Genomic DNA, 24,757 nt, shown 5'->3' with positions numbered 1-24,757 from the left:
TGGCCTTGTGAAACCGCTTCTGGGAAAGGGGGTATTTTCCTAGAGACTGACTATAAAGGTTCTTTCGTTTGGGTACACCCTTTAACGACGACACCACAAGGGTGACAGTTCCCTGCCCCTTTTACCTGTTAGGGGAAGACCACCCATGAGAGGGGAAGCAAGGGGCAGAGGAAGAAGAGGTATTTATCAGCACTATTTTAAGAACAGGGGTTTTAACTTTCCCAGACGTCATTGGGCTACAACTCCCATCATCCACAGCCACAAGGGCCCTATGATTGTGGGTGATGAGCTTTAAAAAGATTCAGGGTTTGTAGGCTCTTGCTCTTACTGATTTAGAACTATTAAAAACTTTTCCTTTTCCCCAATGGTGACCCAGTTATACATTCTAGGCAAGCATGAAGACTTGTATTTCATGCAGGTACTTCTGTATGGAATTTACAGAGGAAACAGGGCTGTGGCTGGTGGTAGAAGGCCCGAATGAAGAGACCAGCACATAGAAGTGTTGGGCTGTGTTGGAAAGCTGCCAGTTATGATTGGTGCACCACCCAGATTTTTTGGCAACCCCTTTTTAGCAGAAATGACCAGCCTGTTTTCAGGCATCTGAACTGAATTCTGATTCTTAAGAACTTAACTGTAACACTTTTTTACATTAAAAGCTGCCATCTGTCCTTTGGGGCATGACTACAGCTATTTTGAGTATGTAGACAGGTGTTTGTTTCTGGTTTTTGTTTTAATTGTAGGTTTTCTGTCCAAAAAAGCTGCTGTCTTTTTTTTCTCATTCTTGCAGCTGCTTTTTTTAAAAAAACAAACATTTTTAAACTCTCTTTTTCTTTCGCAAAACACTTTGGGTATTCCTTAAAATGGAGAGGCAGAACACAAATCCTTAAAACAAATATTGGTCTATTAAAGGCAAATTAGGAATTGTGGCCCAATTCCTAATTGGTGCTCGGAGTGATGGGTAAACAAAAGCCTGTTCGGACCCTCTTCTCACTGTGATTCACATTTGTCCCTTCTCTAGCTGAAAGTCCCCTCTACTGACAAACCGACCGTGATGGCCAACTTCCGCAAGGTACTCCTGAATCGGTGCCAGAAAGAGTTTGAGAAGGACAAGGACGACGATGAAATTTTTGAGAAGAAGCAAAAGGAGATGGACGACACAGCTGGCGTAAGTGGTGCCTGAACCCGCTTCTGTGGGGCGTGGGCTCTTTGGCCAATTCGTTCAGTCTGTGTGTATTGGAAGAATTCTGTGCTCGAACTACATGCCACTCTGACTTGGGCCCTTATTTTCCTTCCCACACACTCAAAGCAAAGGAGATCAGCTGGGTCAGCCTCTGGGACTGTGTCAGAAATGGGAAGGTTTGGCTGTAGGTCTAGGAGGAAGGTTCTTTCTCCTTCAGTCCTTGGTCATTGCAGGAGGAATGGGTGTGGGCAGTCACAGAGCTGGGAACGAGCTGTGGATGTCCAGTACCTTAGACCCCAGTGGCGCCCAACCTAGGGGGCCTTCAGTTGTTTCTGAACTACATCTGGAGGCCCCCAGGTTGGGATCCATTGCCTTAGACCCTGTTGTTTTAAAAAATAAAAATCTCTGTTACCGACAAAGCTTAGGTCTAGTTAGGCTAGCATTGCCAGTTTGTCTGTTTAAGTTAAACTTCAGATACACAACTTCCCGGGGTTTAGACCGTCTAAAGACAGTGCTGACAATATTATAAATGGAACAGATTCTCCACAGCAAATTTGATGGAAGATGATCAGTTAGATTTTATCTAACATATTTGTATACCGCCCAAAACACAAGTCTCTGGGCGTTTTACGACAAAACAATAAAAACAAAAAGATTAAAACATTACAACAATGTAAAATTTAAAAGGTTAATACTATTAAAAATTAAAACAATTAAAAACCATAGGTGAACCGATGTGTCTTGACTACCTTTTTAAAAGTTGTAAGAGATGGGGAGGCTCTTATTTTAGTTGGGAGCATGTTCCAAAGCCTCAGGGCAGCAACGGAGAAGGCCCGTCCCTGAGTACCCACCAGACGAGCCGGTGGCAACTGCAGACAAACCTCCCCTGATGATCCCAATGGGCGGTGTGGTTCATAGCAAAGGAGACTCTCTTAAATACCCAGGGCCAAAGGCTTTATAGGTTTTTGCCCAAAAACTTATCAGCAACTAGTGTAGATCTTTTTAAGATAGGAGTGATATGGTCTCTCTGAGACGACCCAGAGATCAACCTGGCTGCCACCTTCCAGACCAACTGCAGTTTCCGGACTATGTACAAAGGCAGCCCCACATAGAGCACATTGTTAAGGACTCTTCAGAAATCACCCTGGTTCCTGGAGTGCCAGTATTGTGTCCAAGGAGAAAGGCACAAGGCTCCCTTAGGTGCTGTTGGACTAGACTTGGCTTGGTTTGCCTCTAGACTTGGATTGGTTTGTTCTCCCTACTGGCCTCCTTCCAGTGGTCTGGATGTGACTCAGAAGAATCATTACCTTTCCACCCGCCAGTAGACAGATTTTCTGAAGAAGAACTTCCCTGGGGACTGACTTAGGGGTCACTTTCCTCTCTAGAGCTGCTCTTGTCTTCTGCAAAGTAGATGCTCGACCTGTATCCTCTCCCTAATGTTATGCTTTATGGAAGGGGTTCCCAACCGTGGGTCCCCAGATGTTGGACTACAACTCATATCATCCCCCGCCTTTGGTCATTGTGGCTGGGCATGATGGGAGTTGTAGTCCAACAGCACCTGCGGACCCATGGTCGGGAACCCCTGCTTTATGGGATGAACGGTTGTGCACTTGAAATCGGAAAGATTTTATAAAAAGAGAAAATCCACCGGCTCTAACCTCCACCCCTCCTCTGTCCACAGCCTGAAGAGAGAGCTCGCCTGAAAGAGGAGCTGGATGACGCCCGAGACAAGGCCCGGCGGCGCTCTCTGGGCAACATCAAGTTCATCGGGGAGCTGTTTAAGCTGAAGATGCTGACGGAAGCCATCATGCATGACTGTGTGGTGAAGCTGCTAAAGAACCACGACGACGAGTCGCTGGAGTGCTTATGTCGGCTGCTCACAACCATCGGCAAAGACTTGGACTTTGAGAAGGCCAAGGTACTTCTTGCACAGCGGAGGAGGAGGGTATCGCTTCCCATTGTCCTTCCCATTTGCCCCACAGAGACTGGGTTGTGCAATGCTGCGAGTGGTAGCTGCTCCCCACCACCACCACCTTCCTTCCGTCCTGTCCTGCTCCTGCTAACAGGGCCTGGAAAGAGTTCCTGCTCTTCCGGTAGAACTTTTTGCCCTTGGTTTTCTCTCCTTTTTTCTCCCTCTCTTCTCATGTGCCAGTTAGGGTAGGAGTGGTTAAAGTGTTGGACTCGGGCTGGGGAGACCTGAGTTCAAATCCCTGTTCAACCATGAAATTAAGTGAGTGTCTTTGGGCTGGGCGCACACACATACACTCAGCCTGACCTACCTCACAGGGTTGTTGTGAGGATGAGATAACCACATACACTGCCCTGGGCTCCTTGGAGGAAGAGCGGATTGTAAATGCAATACATAAAATGAGATGGGGAATGGAAATTCCCCCAAGCTTTAAGCAGCTTTGGATGAGAGCCTCTGTTCGAGAATGCAAGCTTTGTAGCTTAGAGACCACAAGTCCCAGTATAGAGGGCTCTTAGTGGTTGGCTCAGAACTTGGCCTATAGGGCCAACTGGGCTGGTTTCTTTCTCTTCCTCTCTCCCCTGCCCACCCCCCCACCCCCCGATGCCTACTTGAACCTGGCGAGAGCAGTTTCCTGCCCATCCGTGCTACTGTGTGGAGGAACAGGATTATATCCTAGTTGGAAGGGTCCAGCTGCAACAAAGAGGGGAGACACACACACACACACACTCTCTCACTCAGGAAGCTGGATTTCTGCTCTAGAGCAAGACTTTCCCAAGCTTGAGTCCCATATTGTTGGACTAAAACTCCTGTCACACACATACACACCGCAACATTGAGGAGTTCTCAACCCCAGCTTGAGGACCCCTGCTCCAGAGAACAGTGCAGTGGCTGCTTATTTGCCCTCAGTTCGGAGGAGTGTGTCCAAGGATGGATTGTTCCACCTGCTCAGAGACGGGGCCAATCAGAAGAAGACACGTTGAGCCCGTGGGAGGGATCAACCCCTTCAGGCTCCAGTCTTCGCCCTTGGCTCTGCAGTGCTGTGGGCTGCCCTTCTCAGTTTCTCCTCCTCTCCCTTCACTCAGCCTCGTATGGATCAGTACTTCAACCAAATGGAGAAGATCATCAAAGAGAAGAAAACTTCTTCGCGCATCCGCTTCATGCTGCAGGATGTGATCGACCTCAGGCGGGTAAGGTGCAGACCGCAGTGCCCATCTGGCCCTCGGGCTAGATGGCAGCCCTGCCCCCTTCCTGGGATAGGCCAGCGTGACTCTGGGTAAGGTTCTTCCCCCCCAGGATTAGCTGGGGGTGAGCACAAAGCAACACCCTCTCTTCCTGTTTGAGTAGCCCCTTAGACACCGTTCTAGCCTGTAGTCCTTGGCTTGTGTGGCTTGGGCAGTGGACTGATAGTACTGCAAGCAGCTGGTTTTAATGCAGGAAGGCTCCCAATGCTGACCCTTTCTGTGCCAAAGGCTGCAACACCCTTAGCCACAACCCAGGAGAGGGTGCTAGCCGGGAGCACACTCAGGCTGTCTCTGCTCACTGTGTCCCAAACCCTTGAGATGGCAACTGCCAGCATCTCAGAAGCATCACAGCGCTTAGAGGAAACGGCTGTCTGAGAGCCGGCGTGTGAATTGCAAGAGCAAAGGGTCTTGCCCCTGGAAATGCTGCAAGGGCTCAGGATTGTTGCTATACAAGGGCTACCTTGAGGTTATGCAGAGGAGAATGCCTGCCTGCCTGCCTACCTGGAGGGGGCCACAGGAAAAGCTCAAACAGCAGTAGAAAGTAGGAGAGTTTGGGCTGAGCTGTTACATTGCATGGGTTTTCACCCAGTGGTGCTGTATATTCTAGGGTTTGTTTTCATCCACCACCACCATCAGTGTTTCCTGTAACAGGAATTCCTATATATTGACTACAACTCCTAGCATCCCCAGCTGCAGTGGCCTTTGATTGGGCGTGATGGAAGTTGTAGTTGTCAACATCTGGGAACCCCTGTTACAGGGAACAGTGGCTGTCACTTGAATGGAAGAAATCTCATTGATTGACCAAATCTGCATGCCTTTGCATATGAGCAAACCAGCAGCACACGTTTTTAGATGACGCATGTCTGTGTCGCAGCAGGGGCCGTCTTAGAAGAGGCGTTGCTTCCTGCATGAGAGCAAAGCGGGGTGGCTTGCCAGTTGCAGTTTTTAGAAGTACTCATACTAAAAAAAATAACATTCATAAGAGTTAACCAGTAAATTGAGGGTGTCTTTTTAATCTAACTAGTTAAAGGCTACAACCCTAATTATTATAAACTTCAGTGAACTTAAAATTTTACTAAGCACTGCATACAGATTCAAGATGGAGAAGCCCCTGTCAGAACACTTCACTGGGGTCAAGGAACGTTGGCTCTGTTCATTATTCAGATAGTTTTTTCACTCGTTGAACTATGTTAGTACATACTTTTTTCTGCTTGTTGGGCATCATTTTTTCACTCGTCACAGACAAGCGGTTTTCTTGAGCCCTGCAGTTCATGATCTTTCATGGACACAGTGAGAGGAATAAAGGACAGAAGGGGAAAGAAGAAAACGTGCCATTTCAGACATGGGATGCGATTGCTTGAGGATTGGCTGCTGATGGAGTCTGTTCTGGGAAGGAGGAGGCCGTGTTCCCTGTAGCAGGGAATGTTACGGATGTTGACTGCAACTCCCACAATCCCTAGCTGCAGTGGTCTTTTGGCTGGAGATTATGGGAATTGTAGTCAACAGCATCTGAGAGTCCCTGTTACAGTGAACAGTGGTGCCAGCCACACTGATGGAGAGGGTGACTCTGTCTCCTTTCCTGCAGCTGAGCTCTCTGGGTGCTGTAACCTCTCTCCCCTTCTCTCCCCCCCCCCATGCCTCTTGCAGAACAGCTGGGTGCCAAGGAGAGGAGACCAGGGTCCCAAGACCATTGACCAGATCCACAAGGAAGCGGAGATGGAGGAACACCGCGAGCACATCAAAGTGCAGCAGTTGATGTCCAAGCAAGATAAGAGGAGGGGGCCTCCAGGTCCGTCGTCTGCAGGTGAGTAGGGGGAAGCAGGGAAGGGATCTTGGCTCCTCAGTCCATTGTGCCTTTGTGGGGCCCTCTGTGTTGAAGCACCTGGACCAGAAAGGGGAGCTTTGGGGTCCCCGAGGGGTGGTAGTGTCCATTGGCTTTGGCGGCTTCAAAAGGGAACGGGCAGATGTGTGGAAGAGGAGAGGGCTGTCAATGGCTTCTAGCCATGTTGCTAAAATGCAGCCTGAATGTTCAGAGGCAGCATGGCCTGCTACTGAATAGTGTGTGCCTTTGGGCTCTCCATGTGGGCCTCCTGGAAGCATCTGGGTTGGCCCTGGTGGGAGATGAAAGGCAGGCTTTGAATGCTTTGATCCAGCTGGGCTCCTCTGATGCTCTTTGCCAGCCCCAGTGCAGGCAGTCTATGGCATCCTGGCTTCCAGTCTGCTTTCTTGCTCCAATAGGAATACTGGCCAAGTGTTCACCCACCCTCCCCACACATGCCCATGCACACGCACACAGGTGGCTTGCCTTTTCGGGGCCTTGACTTGGCTGTCTCTGCAGGTGGGCGAGGGAGCCTTGTCTCCGACGACGGCTGGAACACGGTTCCCATCAGCAAGGGCAACCGGCCGATTGATACCAGCAGGATCACCAAGATCACCAAGGTAAGCTGTGGGCTGTGGGGATGGAATGGGTTTTGGTGCCGCAGCGTAGGGGGTTTGCTGTCTTTGTTCTCGGTTAAAGCCCCATTTCCTTCCGTTGTGATGAACGAGGCATAAACCAGCTTGACATAAAGCTTGCCCCGCTCAGGCAGCAGGGAGCTCAGTACCCAGGCTTGTATCCCTACATCCTTGCCTGCTGTTGTGTTGAGACGGCAGCAGATTCTTTGCCAGGGAACCTCCGTGCTGTGCTGCGGGGATCATGCAAACTGGTCTGAGTTGGCTTGGTATAGTTCTGCTTCCAAAAGGCAGGATTTAACAGGAGGTGGATATGTTTTGACACATACAGGGTACGCAAGGGGTAAATCAGTGTGTTGCACTGTACACAGGTAGCTAAATAGGGGTGGTGGTAGAGAAGGAACAGGTAGGTTTACTAATTATACATTCTGACTGCTGTACCTACCCCCTGCCTTCTCCTTTTTTTCCCTTTTTTTTTTTAAAGCTTTTACAAATCGTTGCTTGAAAAGCAATATTAATCCTTTGGAATAATATGGCCCCACTGTTTTGCTGCCTGCTAAAACTCCTAATCTGATCCACCTACCCCACAGGCTGCTGCCCATATGCTTCTAGGTTTCTGTCCAAATTCAGAATGTCTAGAACAGGGCTGCACAACTCAAATGCCCTAGTGGGCCAGAACCATCCATAACTTGGTGGGCTGAGGTCAAATTTTTAGCACATTATTATTATTATTATTATTATTATTATTATTATTATTATTATTATTATTTCTTGTTTACACAGTCAGACAGGTGTTATTGACTGGTTTGTTTTATCCAGACATCGAGTCCTTCCCAAGGACCTGGGATGCCAGAATTTTATTGTCAATGGTTATAGATATTGTCGCAGAATATAGGCTGTTCCCAGTAAAGCTGCTTTTTGTAGTTGGCTGATGGTGATTTCTGTGGCCCCTATGGTGTTGAGGTGCTCTTCAAGGTCTTTTGGAACTGCACCCAGGGCGTCAATTACCACTGGAATTATTTGGGTCTTTTTCTGCCACAGCCTTTCAATTTCAATTTGTAGATCTTTGTATTTGGTGATTTTTTTCTATTTCTTTTTCTTCTATTCTGCTATCCCCTGGTATTGCCATGTTGATTATTTTAACTTGTTTTTCATTCTTCTCGACTACGGTTATAAAAGGCTCAGGGCAGTTTACATTAAAACACCATTAAAATCAATTAATAATTAAATAAAAATTATAAAGCATAAAACAATAACAATTAAAAACATCATAAAACAACAATTAAATAATCAAAACAATTTAAAAACAAGTTTTAAAAAGCTGAGATTAACATTTAAACATTAACATTAACATTTAAAATATTATTAGTTACTTGGGGATCTATTCCCCGTCAATGGACCCACAGTTTTAACCGAGGATAGTGGCCAGAGAATAGGTCCCATCCCTGCTCAATCAGTGGGGCCCCTAGAGTGCATGTCAGCCCCAAACAAATGCCAAGTCCTCTCCTCTCCCTAAAGTCTTGTTGCTTTCAGGCTGCATTGCTAGGCATGCTTACATGGGAACAAGCCTCACTGGGCACACCATGGAGCATATTGGGCCAGTAAAATAGCCCCTGGGGGCTGAATCCGGCCCCAGGCCTAGTGTAGAAACAAACTGCTAATAAGAGCTCAGGTTCTTGAGAATGACAGATTATGTGCCCATGAAATCAGCTTCAGCTGCTTCTCTACTTCCTCCATTCAGCAAGTAACCCATCTTTTTTCCCCTCTACGCTCCCCCACAGCCTGGTTCACTTGACATGAGCAATCAGCTCTTTGCACCTGGTGGGCGGCTGAGCTGGGGAAAGGGCAGCAGTGGTGGATCAGGTGCCAAGCCTGCTGAACCAGGTAAGTGAGCTGGTGGAAAGGAAAAGTGTGCAGAGTGAGAGTGTTCCTTGTGCAGGTTGCTGGTCCTCTGACCCATCATCTCTTCTTTGCCCAGCTTCCGACTCCAACCGACCAGCCACGAGTACCTTGAATCGCTTCTCAGCCTTACAACAGTCGGCTCCCGTAGAGAGTCAAGATGTTCGGCGTGTGGTACAAAGGTCAGTCTCCTCCCTCCCATCCTTTGAGCAAAGGAACCCTCTTGCTGCTTAGACCAGTTGGAAGAAGAGCTGCTAGGGGTTCAGTTTTTGCCATAAACAGCCTCTGTACCGGTATATTAAAGCATAGTTGAAGAGAGAATGGTTAAGCATATAGAAGAACAAGCTTTGCTGAAGGAGAATCAGCACGGCTTCTGCAAGCTAAGCCCTGCTTCACTAACCTTTTAGAGTTCTTTGTGAATGCTGAGTCATGTGGATGGAGGGTGATCTGGTTGACATTGTACAATTGACTTTCAAAAGGCTCTTGATAAAATCACTCACCAAAGGCTTTTGAATAAACATAGCAGTCATGGGATTAGAGGACAAGTCCTTTATGGATTGGTAACACTGTGAGGAACAGGAAATGGAGAAAAATAAATTGATAACCTTCACAACAGGGAAGAAGAAACATTGCTCCATAATTTATACTGGGACTGATGCTTTTGTTCATAAGTGATCTGGAACTGGGGGCATGACACCATGCTATTCAGGGTGATGAAACCAAAATGGATTGTGACGAATTCTGAAAGAATCTATTCAAACTGGGTGAATGGACAACACAATTGTCATTGTAATTCAGTACAAATAAGAATGAAGTGATGTGCATTTGGGCAAAAGTGGATGGAGTCTGACAGGGATGGGGTCTGAGCTGTAGGTGGCTGTTCAGGAAAGAGATCTTGGGGTTTACAGTGGAGAGCTCAGTGAAAATGTCTACCCAGCATTTGGCAGCTGTGAAAAAAAGGCAAATTCCATGCTAGAGGGTCATTAGAATTAAGAACTTCACAATAATATTGCTAATATTATAATACTTTTATATAAATCTGTAGTGCTGCTATGTTTGGAATTTGATGTGCAGTTCTGGTTGATGCATCACAAAAAGGATGTTGTAGAGCTGGGAAATGTGCAGAAGGTGGCAGCTAAAAGGATCAAGGAGCTGGAGCATCTTCCTTACTGGGAAGGGTTGCAGTTTGGGGTTTTTGTCTTTTTTAGTTTAGAAAAAAGATGACCAAGGGGGCACATGACTTAAGACTTATACAGTGCTACATGGTGTGGTGGACAGAGAGAGGTCTCTCCGGCTCACGCAACACTAGAACTCTGGGTCCTATGTAAACACTATGGTTTACATAGAAAAGGAATAAGATAGTTCCCTGACCGGTTCACCGTCTAGAAAGACATCTAAGATATGACACCAGCAACAGTTGCTGGAAGGATGCTCTGCTGGGGCTGAATAGTAACAGTTGCTCTTATCCTGCTAAATTTAAGAGAGTTCCCACTTTGAAGGTGTCTCTCTGCTCCTTTAAGAACTACAGGACAGGGTTTACTTTTCCAGACTCTGGAATCCTGTGCAGGCTGAGTTTCAAGACCTTTCCTTGTTGCTGAGGATCTTTTCTGTTTTCCTCACCCCCTTTTTCTATGCACAAGCTGTTATTTTTAAGGGAAAGGAAAATGGAAAAGGAAAAGGTCATGCCTTCGTAGAATGCTGCTTTGCATGCAGAGGGTCCCAGGTTCAACTGCTGATATATCCAGTTAAAGGATTTCTGGTAACGGAGCTGGGGAAATACATCCCCCTGACAGCCAGAGTAGCCCGCATTAGGCCAGGTGTGCCAATGGCCAGTTTAAAGCAGCTTCATAGGTCTTCATCCTGCTGTGTTAATCCCGAGCTCACTGCAATTGGGTTGGCAGAAAGCTCTCTAGCTTCTCTTGTGGAGAGTTGTTGTCTACTCAGAGCACCAGCAATAGCCTGGATAGCAGTTGGGTTCTAGCTGTCTGTTACTCTCCCTGCAGAAGCAGCACCAGCCGCGACCGTTCTGAAAAAGGTGGCGAGCGAGGAGACCGCTTGGAACGTGAGCGGCCGGAAAGAGGCGAGCGCCTTGAGCGGTCAGAGAGGCCAGAACGGTCAGACAGGAACCGGACTCCTGTCACCAAGCGCAGCTTCAGCAAGGAGATGGACGACAGGAGTCGGGAGCGTGAACGGCAAGGAGTCCTTGAAAGCGTGCGGAAAGTGTCCAGCATGACAGAGGAACGGGACCGGAGCAGAGAGCCCGGTGAGGCATCGGGCGGTACAGGCACAGGGTTGGATTTGTTTCTCTCTCTCCTCCAGTTCTGAGCCCAGAAACGGCACTGATCGATTGCTCTCTCTGCAGCAAAGCGTGAACCAGTGGCCCCCGAGGCGCCTTCCAAACCTGCCTTGTCTGAGGAAGAGCTGGAGAAGAAAGCCAAGGCGATCATTGAGGAATACCTGCACATCAATGACATGAAGGTTGGTGCAGGTTGCAGAGCAGAGCCTGCTGAGAAGGCCCTCCCCCCCCCCTTTTTTTTTTTACCATTCTAGGGTGGGAAAGATGTTGCCCTTATGGAGGATGGCAGGCAGGAACCTGGAGCATGGCCAGCATGGTGCAGTGCAGTTTGGATGTCGGAGATCCGGTTAAACTGGGGGGGTGGGGGTGGGTCTCAAATGGGTCCCCAGATGCTTCTGGAATACAACTCGCATCATCCCCAGTGCCAGTGGCCTTTTGGTCCTTGTGTTTGGGAACCCATAGCCTGACTCTGCCTGCCTGCTCAGAGGCCTTGAGTATTGATTTTGCTTTTTATTACAAATATTCATACACTGCTTTTCAACAACAAAAAAGCCACAAAGCAGTTTGTGTACAAAAAGAAGGAAGATGGTTCCCTGTCCCCAAAGGGCTCACAGTCTAAGAAGAAGTAGCAAGATCAACACAGCCACCAGAGAGCTGCTGTACTGGCCAGGGTTGGATAGGGACAGATGCGCTCTCCTTCCCCCACCCCCCCACCACCCGCGAAAGTGAGCCGACACTTTAAAAGGTGCCCCTCTGCTCAGTTAGCAGGGGTACTGGGACTTTCTCGTATAAAAATCATACTAGGAAGGTTAACAGATCAGTTGAATAGCTTAGTTTTAACCACTTGTGTGTTAATCAACAAAGTCAGTGGCATTTCAAACGGGATTCCTGAAAGCTTCTCAGTGGTGTCTTGATGACTAAATAAGTGATGGCAGAAAACCACCTTCAAGACAGCACTGTCCTCCTGACTGTTACGTGGTGCTGAGCATCTCAAATGGCTCTCTACTGAGGGAGACTCTTGGTCCATCTAGTTCAGGCTGGTGGCAGCAACTCTTCAGGGTTTCAGCTTCCCAGCCCCACCTGGAGCTGTCCGGGACTTTAACCTGGGGCTGTCTGCATGCAAAGCAAGTGCCTGTCGGGCTGCATTTGGTACTCTGTGTGACCAGAGTCTTGTGCCCCTGATTCTCCCCCAGAACCTGCTGCCATCAACAGGGGTTCTGCTGCAGATGTGCAGGGGTTTCTCAGCTGATGATGTGGCAAGGATTCCCCGAGAAAAGGCAATCTGGAAAACAGATTACTTGATGCACTAAAATTTGTCCTCTGTAATTCAGGAGTTCCCAAACTTTTGAGAGTCCCCAGATGGTGTTGGACTACATCCCCAGCATTTGGCCACTGTGGCAGGGGATGATGGGAGTTGTAGTCCCACACATCTGGAGACCCAAGTTTGAGAACACTGATAAAATTGGAGAAGGTCCCCTTCAGGACTTATGAATGGCCCTGCTAGCTGGAGAGCCAGTGTTGGTAGTGGATGGAACGTTGGATTCAGACCGTGAAGATCTGGGTTCAAATCCCTGCTATAATCCATGAAGCTTGGGCCAGTCACCGATCTCTGAGCTGAACCTACCACATTGGGTGGTGTGGAAGTAGCAAAGTGTAAGTTGCTTTGGTTTTCTTGGGTGGAAGACTAGAACCCCAGCGTGATCAGTGACTGCTTAAAGGTGTTAACACCTGGACAGCAACCTCTTATGGACACTGGTGCTTGTTGTGGGTGTGTCTGTACTCTGTAGTATTGCCCGTGCAGCATCTCTGAAAGTCTGTGGACATCTGCTGGCCGTGGGCCTTGGACAGACCAGGATGACCTTTTACCGTGAAGGGTGCAGTGCTGAATGCTCGCTCTCTCTCCCCCCCACCCCTCCATAGGAGGCCCTACAGTGTGTGCAGGAACTGGGCTGCCCCTCTCAGCTCTACATCTTTGTGCGGAACGGCATCGAGTCCACGCTGGAGCGGAGCACCATTGCCCGCGAGCACATGGGCCTGCTGCTCTACCAGTTGGTCAAGGGAGGCAACCTCTCCAAGGAACAGTACTACAAAGGGTAAGAGCGCCCTGCTTTGGCCGGTGTGGCATGGTGGGGAAATGCTTGACTAACAAGCAGAAGGTTTCCGGTTCGAATCCCCGCTGGTACTATATTGGGCAGCAGCAATATAGGAAGATGCTGAAAGGCATCATCTCATACTGCGCGGGAGATGGCCATGGTAAATCCCTCCTGTATTCTACCAAGGAAAACCACAGGGCTCTGTGGGCGCCAGGAGTTGATATCGACAGCACACTTTATACCTTACTTTACTCAGTAGGCCAGAGAGTCAGCCTTCATTGGTTTCGGAAACCCTGATCTCTCTCTACCCCCACCCCCACCCCTTCACCCATAGGCTGCATGAAATCCTGGAGATTGGGGAGGACATGGAGATTGATATCCCACACATATGGCTGTACCTGGCAGAGATCATAACGCCCATCCTGAGAGAAGGCGGTATCCCCATGGAGGAGCTGTTCAGGTAAGCCGGCACCTCCTAACTTCCCCTCGTGGGGACTGCCCACATGCGCCCGATTCCATCGCCCAGCAATGTAACCTGCCCCTCTGTGCATTTTGCAGGGAGATTGCCAAGCCCCTGGTCCCTATCGGCAAGGCCACGACTCTGCTGCTGGAGATCCTAGGCCTGCTATGCAAAGGGATGGTAAGTTGCTGTCCTGGAGAAAACCAGGCACCTCACTCATAAGAACGTAAGAACAGCCCTGCTGGATCAGGCCCAAGGAGGCCCATCTAGTCCAGCATCTTGTTTCGCACAGTGGCCCACCAGATGCTGCTGGAAGCCATAGGCAGGAGTTGAGGGCGTGCCCTCCCTCCTGCTGCTACTCCCCTGCAACTGCTACTCAGAGGAATCCTGCCCTTGAGGTTGGAGGTGGCTTGCAGCCTTCCAACAAGTAGCCGTTGATAGACCTCTCCTCCATGAAGTCATCCAAACCCCTCTTAAAGCCATCCAGGTTGTTGGCTGTCACATCTTGTGGCAGAGAATTCCACAAGTGGATTATGCGTTGTGTGAAAAAGTACTTCCATTTGTTGGTCCTAGATTTGCGCCTCATTGTGCCTTCGTGCCATGATTAACCTCCTCTGCTGACTTGCAGGGAAGGGATGGGAAACATGTGGCTGACTAGCAGCTACAGCTTTCCCATGCCTCACTGAACTTTGTCTAAAACCAGCACTCCTCTGACAGACCCGGAGAGAGTTCGCTCCTTGGCTAAAGCCTTCAACGGCAGTTGTCTCAGAAATAATGATGCAGCAGTTACAGAGGGCCACTGTTCTGTAACCAGCCTCCTCTATTAGAGGAAGAGAGCCAGTCCTGTGGTAGCAAGCATGGATTGTCCCCTTTGCTAAGCAGGGTCTGCCCTGGTTTGCATTTGGATGGGAGATGACCTTTGTGGGCGCTGGAAGATACTGGTGGAGCCCGCTAGCCATGGGGCTTCCATTACTGCAAATTTCCGTGGATATCCTACAGATTTCCACGGGGCATTCAGGCAATGGGAATGTGGGAGTTAGGTTCCTGGTGGCTGGAAGAATAGCCACAAAACTGCAATAAAGGGAAACGTGCCAATAAAGGGAAACGTGCTCCATGGGTCCCCAGCTGCCCAGGAATGTCCCCACCCCCAAAGTACCCAGTCCTCCATTTTTCTGCGGGGAATATTTTTTTTAAAGAACTACAAAATGGCTCTTTCTCCCCAAAATGATACGCGGAACACACTTTGTTTTCTGCATATGCCGAAGTCAGGTGTCAGTTACTTGACCACGGATACGCAGAACCGCAGATACCGGGTCTGCAAATGGTGCTGTTCACCTGTATTCCCCTTAGGGGATAAGGCCATTCTAGGAAGAGCATCTGCCTTCCTTCAGAACCATGCAGAAAGTTCTGAGCTCCCACCCAGGCATCTCCAAGATAGGGCTGAGAGAGACACCTACCAGCAACCTTGGAGAAGCCGCTGCCAGTCTTTGTAGATAATATGAGCTAGATGGACCAAGGGTCTGACTCGGTCTATGGCAACTCCCTATGTTCTCAGCAATTGATGCAGGGGTGTAACAAGGCTGGAGTGGGCCCAGAGACAAAATTTTAAAATGGGCCCCTCGCTGATACACACACACACACACTTACTTCACATGTGACTTGCCTCTGGGGGGCCCCTCGAGGCGTGGGGGCCCCCAGGCAGCCGCCTCCCCTTGCCTAATAGTAGTTACGCCCCTGAATTGATGATGGAGTTCTGCCTTGTAGCTGCGCAGAAGGCTCTCTCGGCCTGCTGGAACAAAACGGGGTTGACCTTTGAAGTTTATCCTAATGGCAGAAGGGGCCAGTGCCAAGTATCCCCCAAAGAGGTGAAGCCTCCCACACGTGATCCAAAAAGGAACATGTCTTATAATCTGTCCCGTGTTCCTCAGTGCTTATCTTCTGGTGGGGCAAAGCCATCATGCACTGCTTTGTCCCAGTGGTAGCGCATTGTCCAAATCAGGAGCTGGCAACCTTCCACAAGCACTCTGCCGAGTCTTTAGGGGCGGCTTGAGGCGAGGTGCTGGCGTCGCTGCCTTGCTAGCTCCACCCCTGTGTCAGCTGGGCTGTGATGCCACCCCTGACTCCAGCTGCCTGACTCACCCTGCTGGACAGAAGCCCTGCATTGATCAGTGCCTCTCTTCTTCCCAGCGGTGTTCAGTGCTGTCTGCCAGTCAGCATTAAGCATCACCAGCCAGCCTGTCTCTCCGTTCTTCAGCAAACCTTGCTGCTTTGTCTCCTCCATTTTGGGAGCAGACAAAATACAGAGGTTAGTTGCTGGAGAGGAGAGAGGCTGGCCACTACCTCGCCCGCTGCCTGCCACTGGCTGGCTTGTCACTACTTGCTGCCGCAGGTGGAAGACATCCAGGGTCAGCAGCAGAGGTCTCTCTGGCTGTGCTGGCTGGCCTTCTCTCTTGAACATGCACACGCTGGAAGAAATGAACACTCGTGCGAGAGAGCCAGAGAGATCTCTGATGCTGATCCTGCATGTCTGCTGCTGCTACAGCAAGCAGTGACACACCAGCTGGGGGCAGGTATCAGGCTCCGTAGCCGCTGGTCTTCCTAGCAGTGTGAGTGCCATTCAGAACCATTTTGCATGCCGCATTGGACACCTGTGCCATTGGTTGCTGATGAGAGTTGCCCATGGTGTGTGTTTGTCCCGAGGAAGATCAGTATTGAAACGCATTTTTAAAGCACCAGCTTGAGGTTGTGTTTTTGTTCCTCATGCTAGCTGCCCTGCTGCCAGGTTAGAATCTTTCCTGCCCCCAACGTCTGCAGACCAGAAGGGGCCACACCCCATGTTGCACCTTTAGGTGTATCCTTGCCGTGTGTTAGGTGTCCACCTAAAGACCACAAAGGGCAAAAGCGGCAGGCGTGTTTGGCCCCTGTACCTGTGGGGCGATGCTGATCTTTGCAAAGAGGCTGCATCTTCCCACTGAGTGCCTGCTCAGTGCCAAATGGAGTTTGTGCCCATGTGCTGTGGAATAGCCCTGAGAGAGTCCTCCTTTCTCTGTAGAGCCACAAGAAGGCAGGATCGCTGTGGAGAGAAGGGGGCCTTAGTTGGAAGGAGTTCCTGCCCGAGGACCAGGATGTCAATAAGTTCATCACAGAGCAGGTGAGCGCAGTGGGCCTTTGTGGGCAGGCCAGGGTCTGCTTCTGTAACTCAAAGGGGTTGCCGCTTGCAGTGAAGCCTCCTCTGCTGATCGGAGCCAGCGATGGGGTGGGGGTTGCCGCAGACTTTTGCCCTGACTCGTTTCTGCCTTCCCGTTTTTCAGAAAGTGGAGTACACGATGGGAGACAGTTCAGATGCACCCAGCCGGAAAGAGCTCACCTCCGAAGAGCTGTGCAAGCAGCTAGACAAACTATTGAAAGAGAATGCAAATAACCAAAGAATATATGACTGGATCGAGGTGAGATTTTTTAAAATATATATATATATTTTTTGCCCAGGCCAGCAGAGGGTTTGCTGTCTGGAAGGTTGTGGGAGAGTGTGTGGAAGTGTTGAGTCCTGGGAGGTGGCTCTTGCAGTGCAAAGCTGGGATGGAGTTAGGTGCGGGCCAGAGGAGGAGGCTGCCCTTCCGTTGGTTGGTCTCTCTTGCTGCTGTCGGGGAGGATCGCTGGTGGCTAGGAAGTGGCAGGGACCCCTTCTCTCTCACATTGGTTCACAAGTTACTAGCCGGAGCTCAGGCTCCTGGTTGAAGGATCTGCAGAGCCGCCAGGTACATCCTGTTGCTCCCAGGGCTGGCCAGGGGAGCTGGTCCTTGCATGGCTTGGCACTTACCTGGGAGCTCTGCAAGATACGAGGACAGAGCTCAGTGGTAGAGCATCTGCTTGCATGCCGAAAGGAGAGAGAGAGAGAGGAGAGAGCCTGAGAGAGCCGCTGCCAGTCAGCGCAGACGATACTGAGCTAGATGCACCAATCGTCTGACTTGGTAGCAGGCAGCTTCCTGTGTTCCTCACTATCCGCCTCTCTGGACTTGTTACCCTCCCACCAATCTGGTGCTGGCTGGGGCGTGCCGTTTTGTAGTCTCGGGAAGCTCTGCCTGCCCTCTCCGGCATTTGGTGCTCAGGAATGGAATCCTTGCCAGTCCGTCCCCCTCTCCTAAGTTGCCAGTTGGCTGAGGCTTATTGGGAGAATTCTGGCACATCCCTGAAGCTGAAGGCCTTCAGGGAGGGAGGGGGGGCACCCTTATTAGCAGGCAGTGTGGGGCGTGTGACCTAGCTCAGGAGTTCCGAGTGGGGGTACTAGTAGCCCCAGGGTTTGCTTAACAGTGCTCGGAGCCCTCCTGCTTCCCCATGCTGCAGCCACGCTTTTTGTTCCCTATCGGAGGGACACTGGTTTCAAGCCGATGCATCCTCCATGATATGTCTGCTGCGGTGGGAGAGGAGAGCTGGTCTTGTGGAAGCAAGCATGCCTTGTCCCTTTAGCTAAGCAGGGTCCACCCTGGTTGCTTTTGAATGGGAGACTTGATGTGTGGGCACTGGAAGATATTCCCCTCAGGGCATGGAGCTGCTCTGGGAAGAGCATCCATGTTCCAGGTTCCAAGTTCCCTCCCTGGCAGCATCTCCAAGATAGGGCTGAGAGAGACCCCTGCCTGCAACCTTGGAGAAGCCGCTGCCGGTCTGTGTAGACAATACTGAGCTAGATGGACCAAGGGTCTGACTCGGTATATGGCAGCTCTCCTCTCACCCCCACTCCTCTGCTCCTGATTAGCTGCCTATGTCCTGAAGCTCAGCAATATCCTCCTCCTCTCCCTGAATGACAGGCTTTAGAAAATTAGCATGGAGCACTCCCATTGGAATTAATAGGACAAGTAAACTTGCCCCATTCATTTCAGCAAGAGTGCTTATGAGTAATTTAGTCTGGATGTGAGTCAGTGATTTGGAGTACCCTGTTTCATAACCCTAACGAAACTTCTGGTGTTTAAGTATATGTCTATATATTCACAAATTTAATGGTTACAGTTATGAAACAGGCTAGTAGTCCCAATTAGTGATGTGCCCGGACCGGTTCGGAGGCCATTATACAGGCCTGCGGAATGGTCCGGACACGCGGCGGTCTGGTTCGGAAGAATTGGGGTGGGGGGTTCCATTGAGGGCGGGGGAGGGTTTACTTACCCCTCCCGTGCTTTCCTTACTCCGGCGCCGTATTTCCTTTACAAATCGGGCGGCAGGATACCTCCCTGCCGCCCCTTTCCAGGCTTGGCTGCAAAAGGCTTTAAGAAGCTTTTTGCGCGTGCATGCACAAAAGGCTTCTTAAAGCCTTTTGCAGCCAAGCTGGGAAAGGGGCGTCAGGGAGGTATCCTGCCGCCCGATTTCTAAAGGGAGCCCAGTGGGGAAGGGGGCGACAGGGAGGTCCCTGCTGCCCCTTTTCCACTGGGCTCCTTTCCAAAATCGGGCGGCAGGATACCTCCCTGCTGCCCCTTTCCAGGCTTGGCTGCAAAAGGCTTCTTAAAGCCAAGGGGCGGCAGGGAGGTATCCTGCCGCCTGATTTGTAAAGCGCAGGAGGGGTAAGTAAAACCTCCCCCGCCCTCATTGGAACACCCCACCCCAGTGCCGGACCGCAGCTCCGCGGTTCTGTGCACACCCCTAGTCCCAATAACTTCCGTGAGAATATTGATGAAGGACTTAGTCTGAATGTGAGTCAGTGCCTAGAGTAGTTCGGTAGCATTTAAATTTGTCTGTGCATGTATGTATAGATAGTGAGTGTGTGTGTGTGTGTGTGTGTGTGTGTGTGTGTGTGTGTGTGTGTGTACTCTCTCTCATTCTAAATCTCTGTGGGGAACTAAGCCTTAGCTGAAGATTTGCACCCGAAGGGGTCCCTTGGTTAGGCCTGGGGTTCCCAACCTTTGCTCTCTCTCACAGCTTTGAGGGTGGAATGCGGACATGACCGCTTCTGTGACATAGAAGGTTCCAAGAGGGTTCTGGGTTTTTTCCAACGGATTCCCAGTCTTCCTTCTTTGCCTTGCAAGTAGGCATTTCTGAGTGCTGACCCTTGACACCTTTTCTTCCACCAGGCAAACCTGAGCGAACAGCAGATCTCATCCAACGTGTTTGTCAGGGCCCTGATGATGTCGGTGTGCCATTCAGCAGTTGTCTGTAAGCACTTGTGTTGCGGGGCGGGCTGAGGTCTTAGCGGAGGAGAGCTGGTCTTGTGGTAGCAAGGGTGAATTGTCCCCCTTTGCTAAGCAGGATCTGTCTTGATTTGCATTTGGATGGGTGGCTACATGCGAGTGCTATAAGATATTCCCCTCAAGGGATGGGGCCTAGCTCTGCAGCAGAACATCTGCTTGGCATGCAGAAGGTCCCCAGTTCAACCCATGAGAGGGTAGAGTTTGGGAGAGACTCCTGCCTGAAACCTTGAAAGTTGCTGCCGGTCAGCATGGACAGTACTGAGCTAGATGGGCTAATGGTCCAGTCCGGTATAAAGCCGCTTCCTATGTTCCTAGGTATCTTCTGTAGCTGGAATTTAATTGGGTTGCTGGCTTGCCAGCTGAGAGCAGGGCTTGGGCAAGATCTGGACCACTTCCACTCATCAAGCCAAAACATCCCAGCACTTTGCCAGGCTCTCAATAAATGTCCGCTTTGCTGCCTGCCCAGGGCTATGAAATGTTGAGGGCGCGCCTGGCAGGCTGTGGATGGCGGACTGCGTTCAGCTGGTAAGCCACAAGCTGCACCCAGAGTCTCCCAACAGCCCAGATACCGGATTGGGTATCTGGGGGTAGTATAATCAGGTATGCACAGGTAGTTGAGCAGATGAACTGGCTTGTTCAAAAGCCAACTGCCCTGTTGGTTGATGGGGAGGAGAGCTGGTCATGTGGCAGTGAGCATGAATGTCCACCTTTGCTAAGCAGGGTCTGCCCTGGTTTGCATTTGAATGGGGTGTCTACATGAGGACACTGTTTACTGCAAGACACTCTCCTGAGAGGATGGGGTTGCAGCTCAGTGGAAAAGCGTCTGCTTGCATGCAGAAGGTCCCAGGTTCAATTCCTGGCATTGCCAGGTAGGGCTGGGAGGGACTCCTGCCTGAAACCTCGGAGAGTCGCTGCCAGTCAGTGTAGGCAGTGCTGAGCTAGATGGACCAAGGGTCTGATTCAAGGCAGCTTCCTGTGTTGCTGTGTTTTACACTTATTTCGTCCTGCCTCAGAGGAGCGCAGTGTGGCGTATGCTGTTTGTCTCTGACAAATAGCATTATTCATCCCAATTGATCTTATCAACAAGTTTGGGCGGTAGGTTAAACTTGAGAGATGACGACCAGGCACACCGTGAGCTTTTATGATGGAGTGGGGATTTGATCCCAGGTTTTGGGATACTATTTGTTAACCACAGTAGCTTCCGATACTGTCGCCACTGGAAGCACTGGTGAGTCATTTGGGCTTTTAGCTGGCCTGCTTTGGCTCCCCCTGTGAAGGAATGAGACCCGAGACGAGAACGGGATCCTGTTGGGGCGGGATGCTCTCCGAGTTTGGGTCGAGCAACAGGCACAAGATTGGGATGGTGGGACTGGGTGTTGGGGAGTGTGGTGTGAATGCAAAGCGTCAGGCAACCTTCCACTTCTGAGTGTCGCTTGACTCCCCTCTTCCTGCTGCAGTCGAAAATCCTTACCGGATGGACAGCCCTGTAATCAAGAGTCGGGCCAAGCTGCTGCAGAAATACGTGAGTGACGAACAGAAGGAGCTGCAGGCCCTCTACGCTTTACAGGCTCTTGTGGTGAAGCTGGACCAGCCCGCAAGTAAGTCTATGGCCTGGGAAGCTGAACTTTGACTTGGGTACATCGAGGAGTTGTGTGACCGTGGGCCTTTGTGGCTGGGGATTGTGGGAGTTCGAAGTCCAAAAACATCTGGGGGCTAGGCATGTGCACAAAACCAGTTTTGCCAGTTCGGCTTGGTTTTGTGCCCGATCAAGCCGGACCCGGTTTGAGTTCGAACCGAGCCAGTTCAACCAAACCGGAGCCCTACTGGTAAAGGGAAATCCAGTGAGGATTCCCCTTTAACAGCAGTGGGGCAGGGGGTGGGCTTCCCTAAGGGTAGAGCAGGCGGGAGGAGAGTAAGTACCTACTTACAAGTGCTGATGGCAGCTACGGGTGGGGGGCTCTCCCCTAGCCTCCCTCGAACAGCCCGGTTTGGGCCTTCTTCGGCCCAGTTCGGGTCTCTGGGTATGTGTGGAGACCATTTTAGCGATATCCCTGCATGCACAGAGGCCATTTGCATGATTGTGTGACAGATGCGGCACTTGTAAGTAGTTGTTTACGTCCCACCCGCCCACCCACTCCAGCCCCCCTCTCCTTTACTAGTAGAGCTCAGAGCCGGGGTGGTTCGATCTGGGTTCGAGTCCAGCTTGGGCCGACCAGCTCGCACACCCCGACTGGGGACCCACGTTTGAGAACCCCTGGCTTATGGCATTTGCAGCTGCAAAATATGGTGATGGCCACTATCCATTGTGGAGCCAGTTGCTGGGCTAGGTGAGCTCTTGGCCTGGAGTTGACTGTGAAATGTGGGGAGGAAGCAGAGCCAGTTACTGACTGCAGTAGAAAACCTTTTTCCTTGCTACTACTGATAAACTTTTGCAGCCCTAAACATTTGCTGCTCGAATGCAAGTCACCCAGAGGCTTATGGGTCGTTCCTGACCTGCCACCTCCTCACTTTCGGTATAGATGATTGACAGCTGTCTCCGCCTGTTATGACTCCCTCTCCCTCCCTCTTCCAGATCTGCTTCGAATGTTCTTCGATGCCTTGTATGATGAGGATGTGATTAAAGAGGAAGCCTTCTACAAGTGGGAGTCGAGCAAAGACCCGGCCGAACAGCAAGGAAAGGGGGTAGCGCTCAAGTCGGTCACGGCGTTCTACACTTGGCTGCGCGAAGCGGAGGATGAATCCGACAACAACTGAGCGCCAGCGTCGGGGAGGCGGAGGCGGCCGGGCTGCGTCTACCTGGCCGCTCTGACCTCTCCCTGGAGCCCTGGACTCCCTGGGGGGGCGGCGTGTGGGGAAGGGAGCGCAGGACTGGGTGCCGCTGCCCGAACCCTCCCCCCCTTAGGACGACTTAATTTCCTTTTTTCCTTTCCTTTTTTTTTTTTTTTTGGTTTTGTTTTAAAAGGCCTGTATTGGTTTGTGTCTGACGATGATAATAAATTGATGCTGAAGGAGGTAGGTGTTGCTGTGGGCACTCCGCTCAGCCCCCCCACCCCCAGGCCCCGCCCGGGCACCTGGCTGATTTTAATGAGCGGGGGCCCAATTCTTGCAGGTGCAAAGTACCTGAAACACATTGTCTGTCTGCGGAACGAGGCGAGGAGCCGGAGGCCTCCCCTCCCCCCCGCCTCCCCTCCCAGTTATTGCTGAAATAGAGAGAGATGATATAAATATATATATATAAAATATAAATATAGACTTATTAAATCTTTTGAGGTTTGAGAGGTTGGGACTGTGCTGTCCGGAAACTTTGCCCTCCTTACTCCCACCCAAATCTGCACCCTTGGATCACCGCCTGAAATCACACAAACCTTGATGGATTATTATTTTTTATTTTTTAAGAGGGGGGGGAAATCATTTCGGACGCCCACCTTGCTTGGGAGCGGCTGGAGTGTCGCCGGCGGAGGGGTGGGGGGTGGGGGTGGAGCTCTGCCCCCTCCCCCCCCCCCAACCAGTGCTGCGCAGGCTCCTTGGGCCGGCCCTGCCCCTGGCTCCCCTTCCACATATCCACCCTCTCCTCCTCCACGCCCCCAGGGAGGCCCACGGTTGTGCGATCCACTTGGTCTCTGCCGAATGGTTCAGAGGAGCTGCGCTTGTTATTAAACAAGGAAGCAAACAAAAATGAAACCAGGATTCAATTACCGCTCACAAGAATTTGTAAATATTTTTTTGCTTTTTTTGTTTTCTTTATGGAGTATTTAATTGAAGATTTAAAGGCATCTTTTCACCGTAAACTGGAAATAAAAAAAAGAACATTGCTAAATCCAGGTGCCGTGTGCTGCTGTCCCACTCTGCCTCACCTTGGCGGAGTTGCTGCACCTGGCTCCCACCCCTTGGTCTGTAGAAAAGGGGGCCAGGAGTTGCCGTCTGCATCAAGCCGCTCCCTCCGCATGGGGCCGGTGGGGCACTTGGCCAGGGTGGGAGAAAGGAAGGGAATGCATGCTTTTGTGCCAACGGAAGCCTGTGGGATTCCCCAGGGTTGGAGTGGGGAGGGGTCTGGCAGCAGAGGACGCTGCAGGCAGTGCTGGTGGATCTGTGCTGTGGGCTGCGTCACACTTGGGTGGAGGTGGGATTTGGGGTGTTGCTGTTTTTCAGTTTTACAGGGTTAAAAAATGCAGGCAGTTCGTATGGGAGTGAGTGCCGATGAAGTCTATAATGTCATCAGCGGGCAACGGTGTTTTACAGAGTTGAAGGCTGGAGATGGCCACCAGCTTGGATGGCTTTAAAAGGGGTTTAGACAGATTCATGGTGGATACATCTATCAATGATTGCTAGTCTGGTGGCTGTGGGCCACCTCCAGCCTCAGAGGCACAATGCCTCTCAATACCAGTTGCAGGGGAGCCACATTAGGAGAGAGGGCATGCACGTACCTCTTGCCTGTAGGCTTCCAGCGGCATCTGGTGGGCCACCGTGTGAAACAGGATGCTGGACTAGATTGGCCAGCTGTTCTTATGGAGTAAAAATTGCAAACAGAACACAAAACCAAACCAGGCCCCCTCCCCTTAGAAGTTTATAATCAAACATGTCAACAGTAGGGATGAGACCAGAATCAAGGAAAGTGTGTGCAGACACCATTCTCTGTGCAAGCGAGCTGCAAGGAAGGGCCAGGACACTGTCTTACACCAGCAGATCACCTTGGAATGCCCATGGATAGACCCATGGTCTGACCTCTCTAAGAGAGCTCCATATGTTCATAAATGGCTGAGCTCCCAGTAGTGGCTTGTCCTAACTAGCTGGGGGGAGCCAAAGGAGGCAGCTTGGGCTCGCTGTTCCTCAGTTTCTGCAACTCGAGCTGCATCCATGCTGCCTGCAGGCTGGCCATTCATCAGGTAGAGCGGAGTGGTTAATGTTGCTCCAGGACAGGAGCAACCAGTGCTGCCTCCTCTGGTGCCCCCCTGATTTGTTAGGACAAACTTATTGGTTTATTCTGTGTTTTGTAGAATT

The 24,757-nt window shown here is 50.7% G+C and overlaps 1 protein-coding gene across 19 annotated transcripts in view; it reads left to right on the top strand.

Moving 5' to 3' along the window:
• Positions 1–23,576, top strand: part of EIF4G1 (eukaryotic translation initiation factor 4 gamma 1) — a 104,778-nt gene extending 81,202 nt beyond the window's left edge. For all 19 annotated transcript variants that reach the window (XM_053306676.1, XM_053306679.1, XM_053306678.1 and 16 more), the window contains 17 exons: positions 1,019–1,165; positions 2,862–3,098; positions 4,232–4,336; positions 6,038–6,194; positions 6,729–6,829; positions 8,623–8,725; positions 8,820–8,922; positions 10,744–11,003; positions 11,103–11,218; positions 12,957–13,129; positions 13,464–13,589; positions 13,688–13,769; positions 16,642–16,740; positions 16,901–17,035; positions 19,643–19,724; positions 21,217–21,357; positions 22,332–23,576. In XM_053306676.1, the coding sequence (XP_053162651.1) occupies positions 1,019–1,165; positions 2,862–3,098; positions 4,232–4,336; positions 6,038–6,194; positions 6,729–6,829; positions 8,623–8,725; positions 8,820–8,922; positions 10,744–11,003; positions 11,103–11,218; positions 12,957–13,129; positions 13,464–13,589; positions 13,688–13,769; positions 16,642–16,740; positions 16,901–17,035; positions 19,643–19,724; positions 21,217–21,357; positions 22,332–22,513 (2,349 nt within the window). In that variant the 3' untranslated portion in view covers positions 22,514–23,576. The remainder of the gene's footprint in view (positions 1–1,018; positions 1,166–2,861; positions 3,099–4,231; positions 4,337–6,037; positions 6,195–6,728; positions 6,830–8,622; positions 8,726–8,819; positions 8,923–10,743; positions 11,004–11,102; positions 11,219–12,956; positions 13,130–13,463; positions 13,590–13,687; positions 13,770–16,641; positions 16,741–16,900; positions 17,036–19,642; positions 19,725–21,216; positions 21,358–22,331) is intronic.
• The last annotated feature ends 1,181 nt before the right edge of the window (positions 23,577–24,757 follow it).

This window comes from Hemicordylus capensis, chromosome 3 (assembly GCF_027244095.1).
Source record: "Hemicordylus capensis ecotype Gifberg chromosome 3, rHemCap1.1.pri, whole genome shotgun sequence".
Taxonomy (NCBI): domain Eukaryota; kingdom Metazoa; phylum Chordata; class Lepidosauria; order Squamata; family Cordylidae; genus Hemicordylus; species Hemicordylus capensis.
This window is presented reverse-complemented; position numbering and strand designations above follow the sequence as displayed.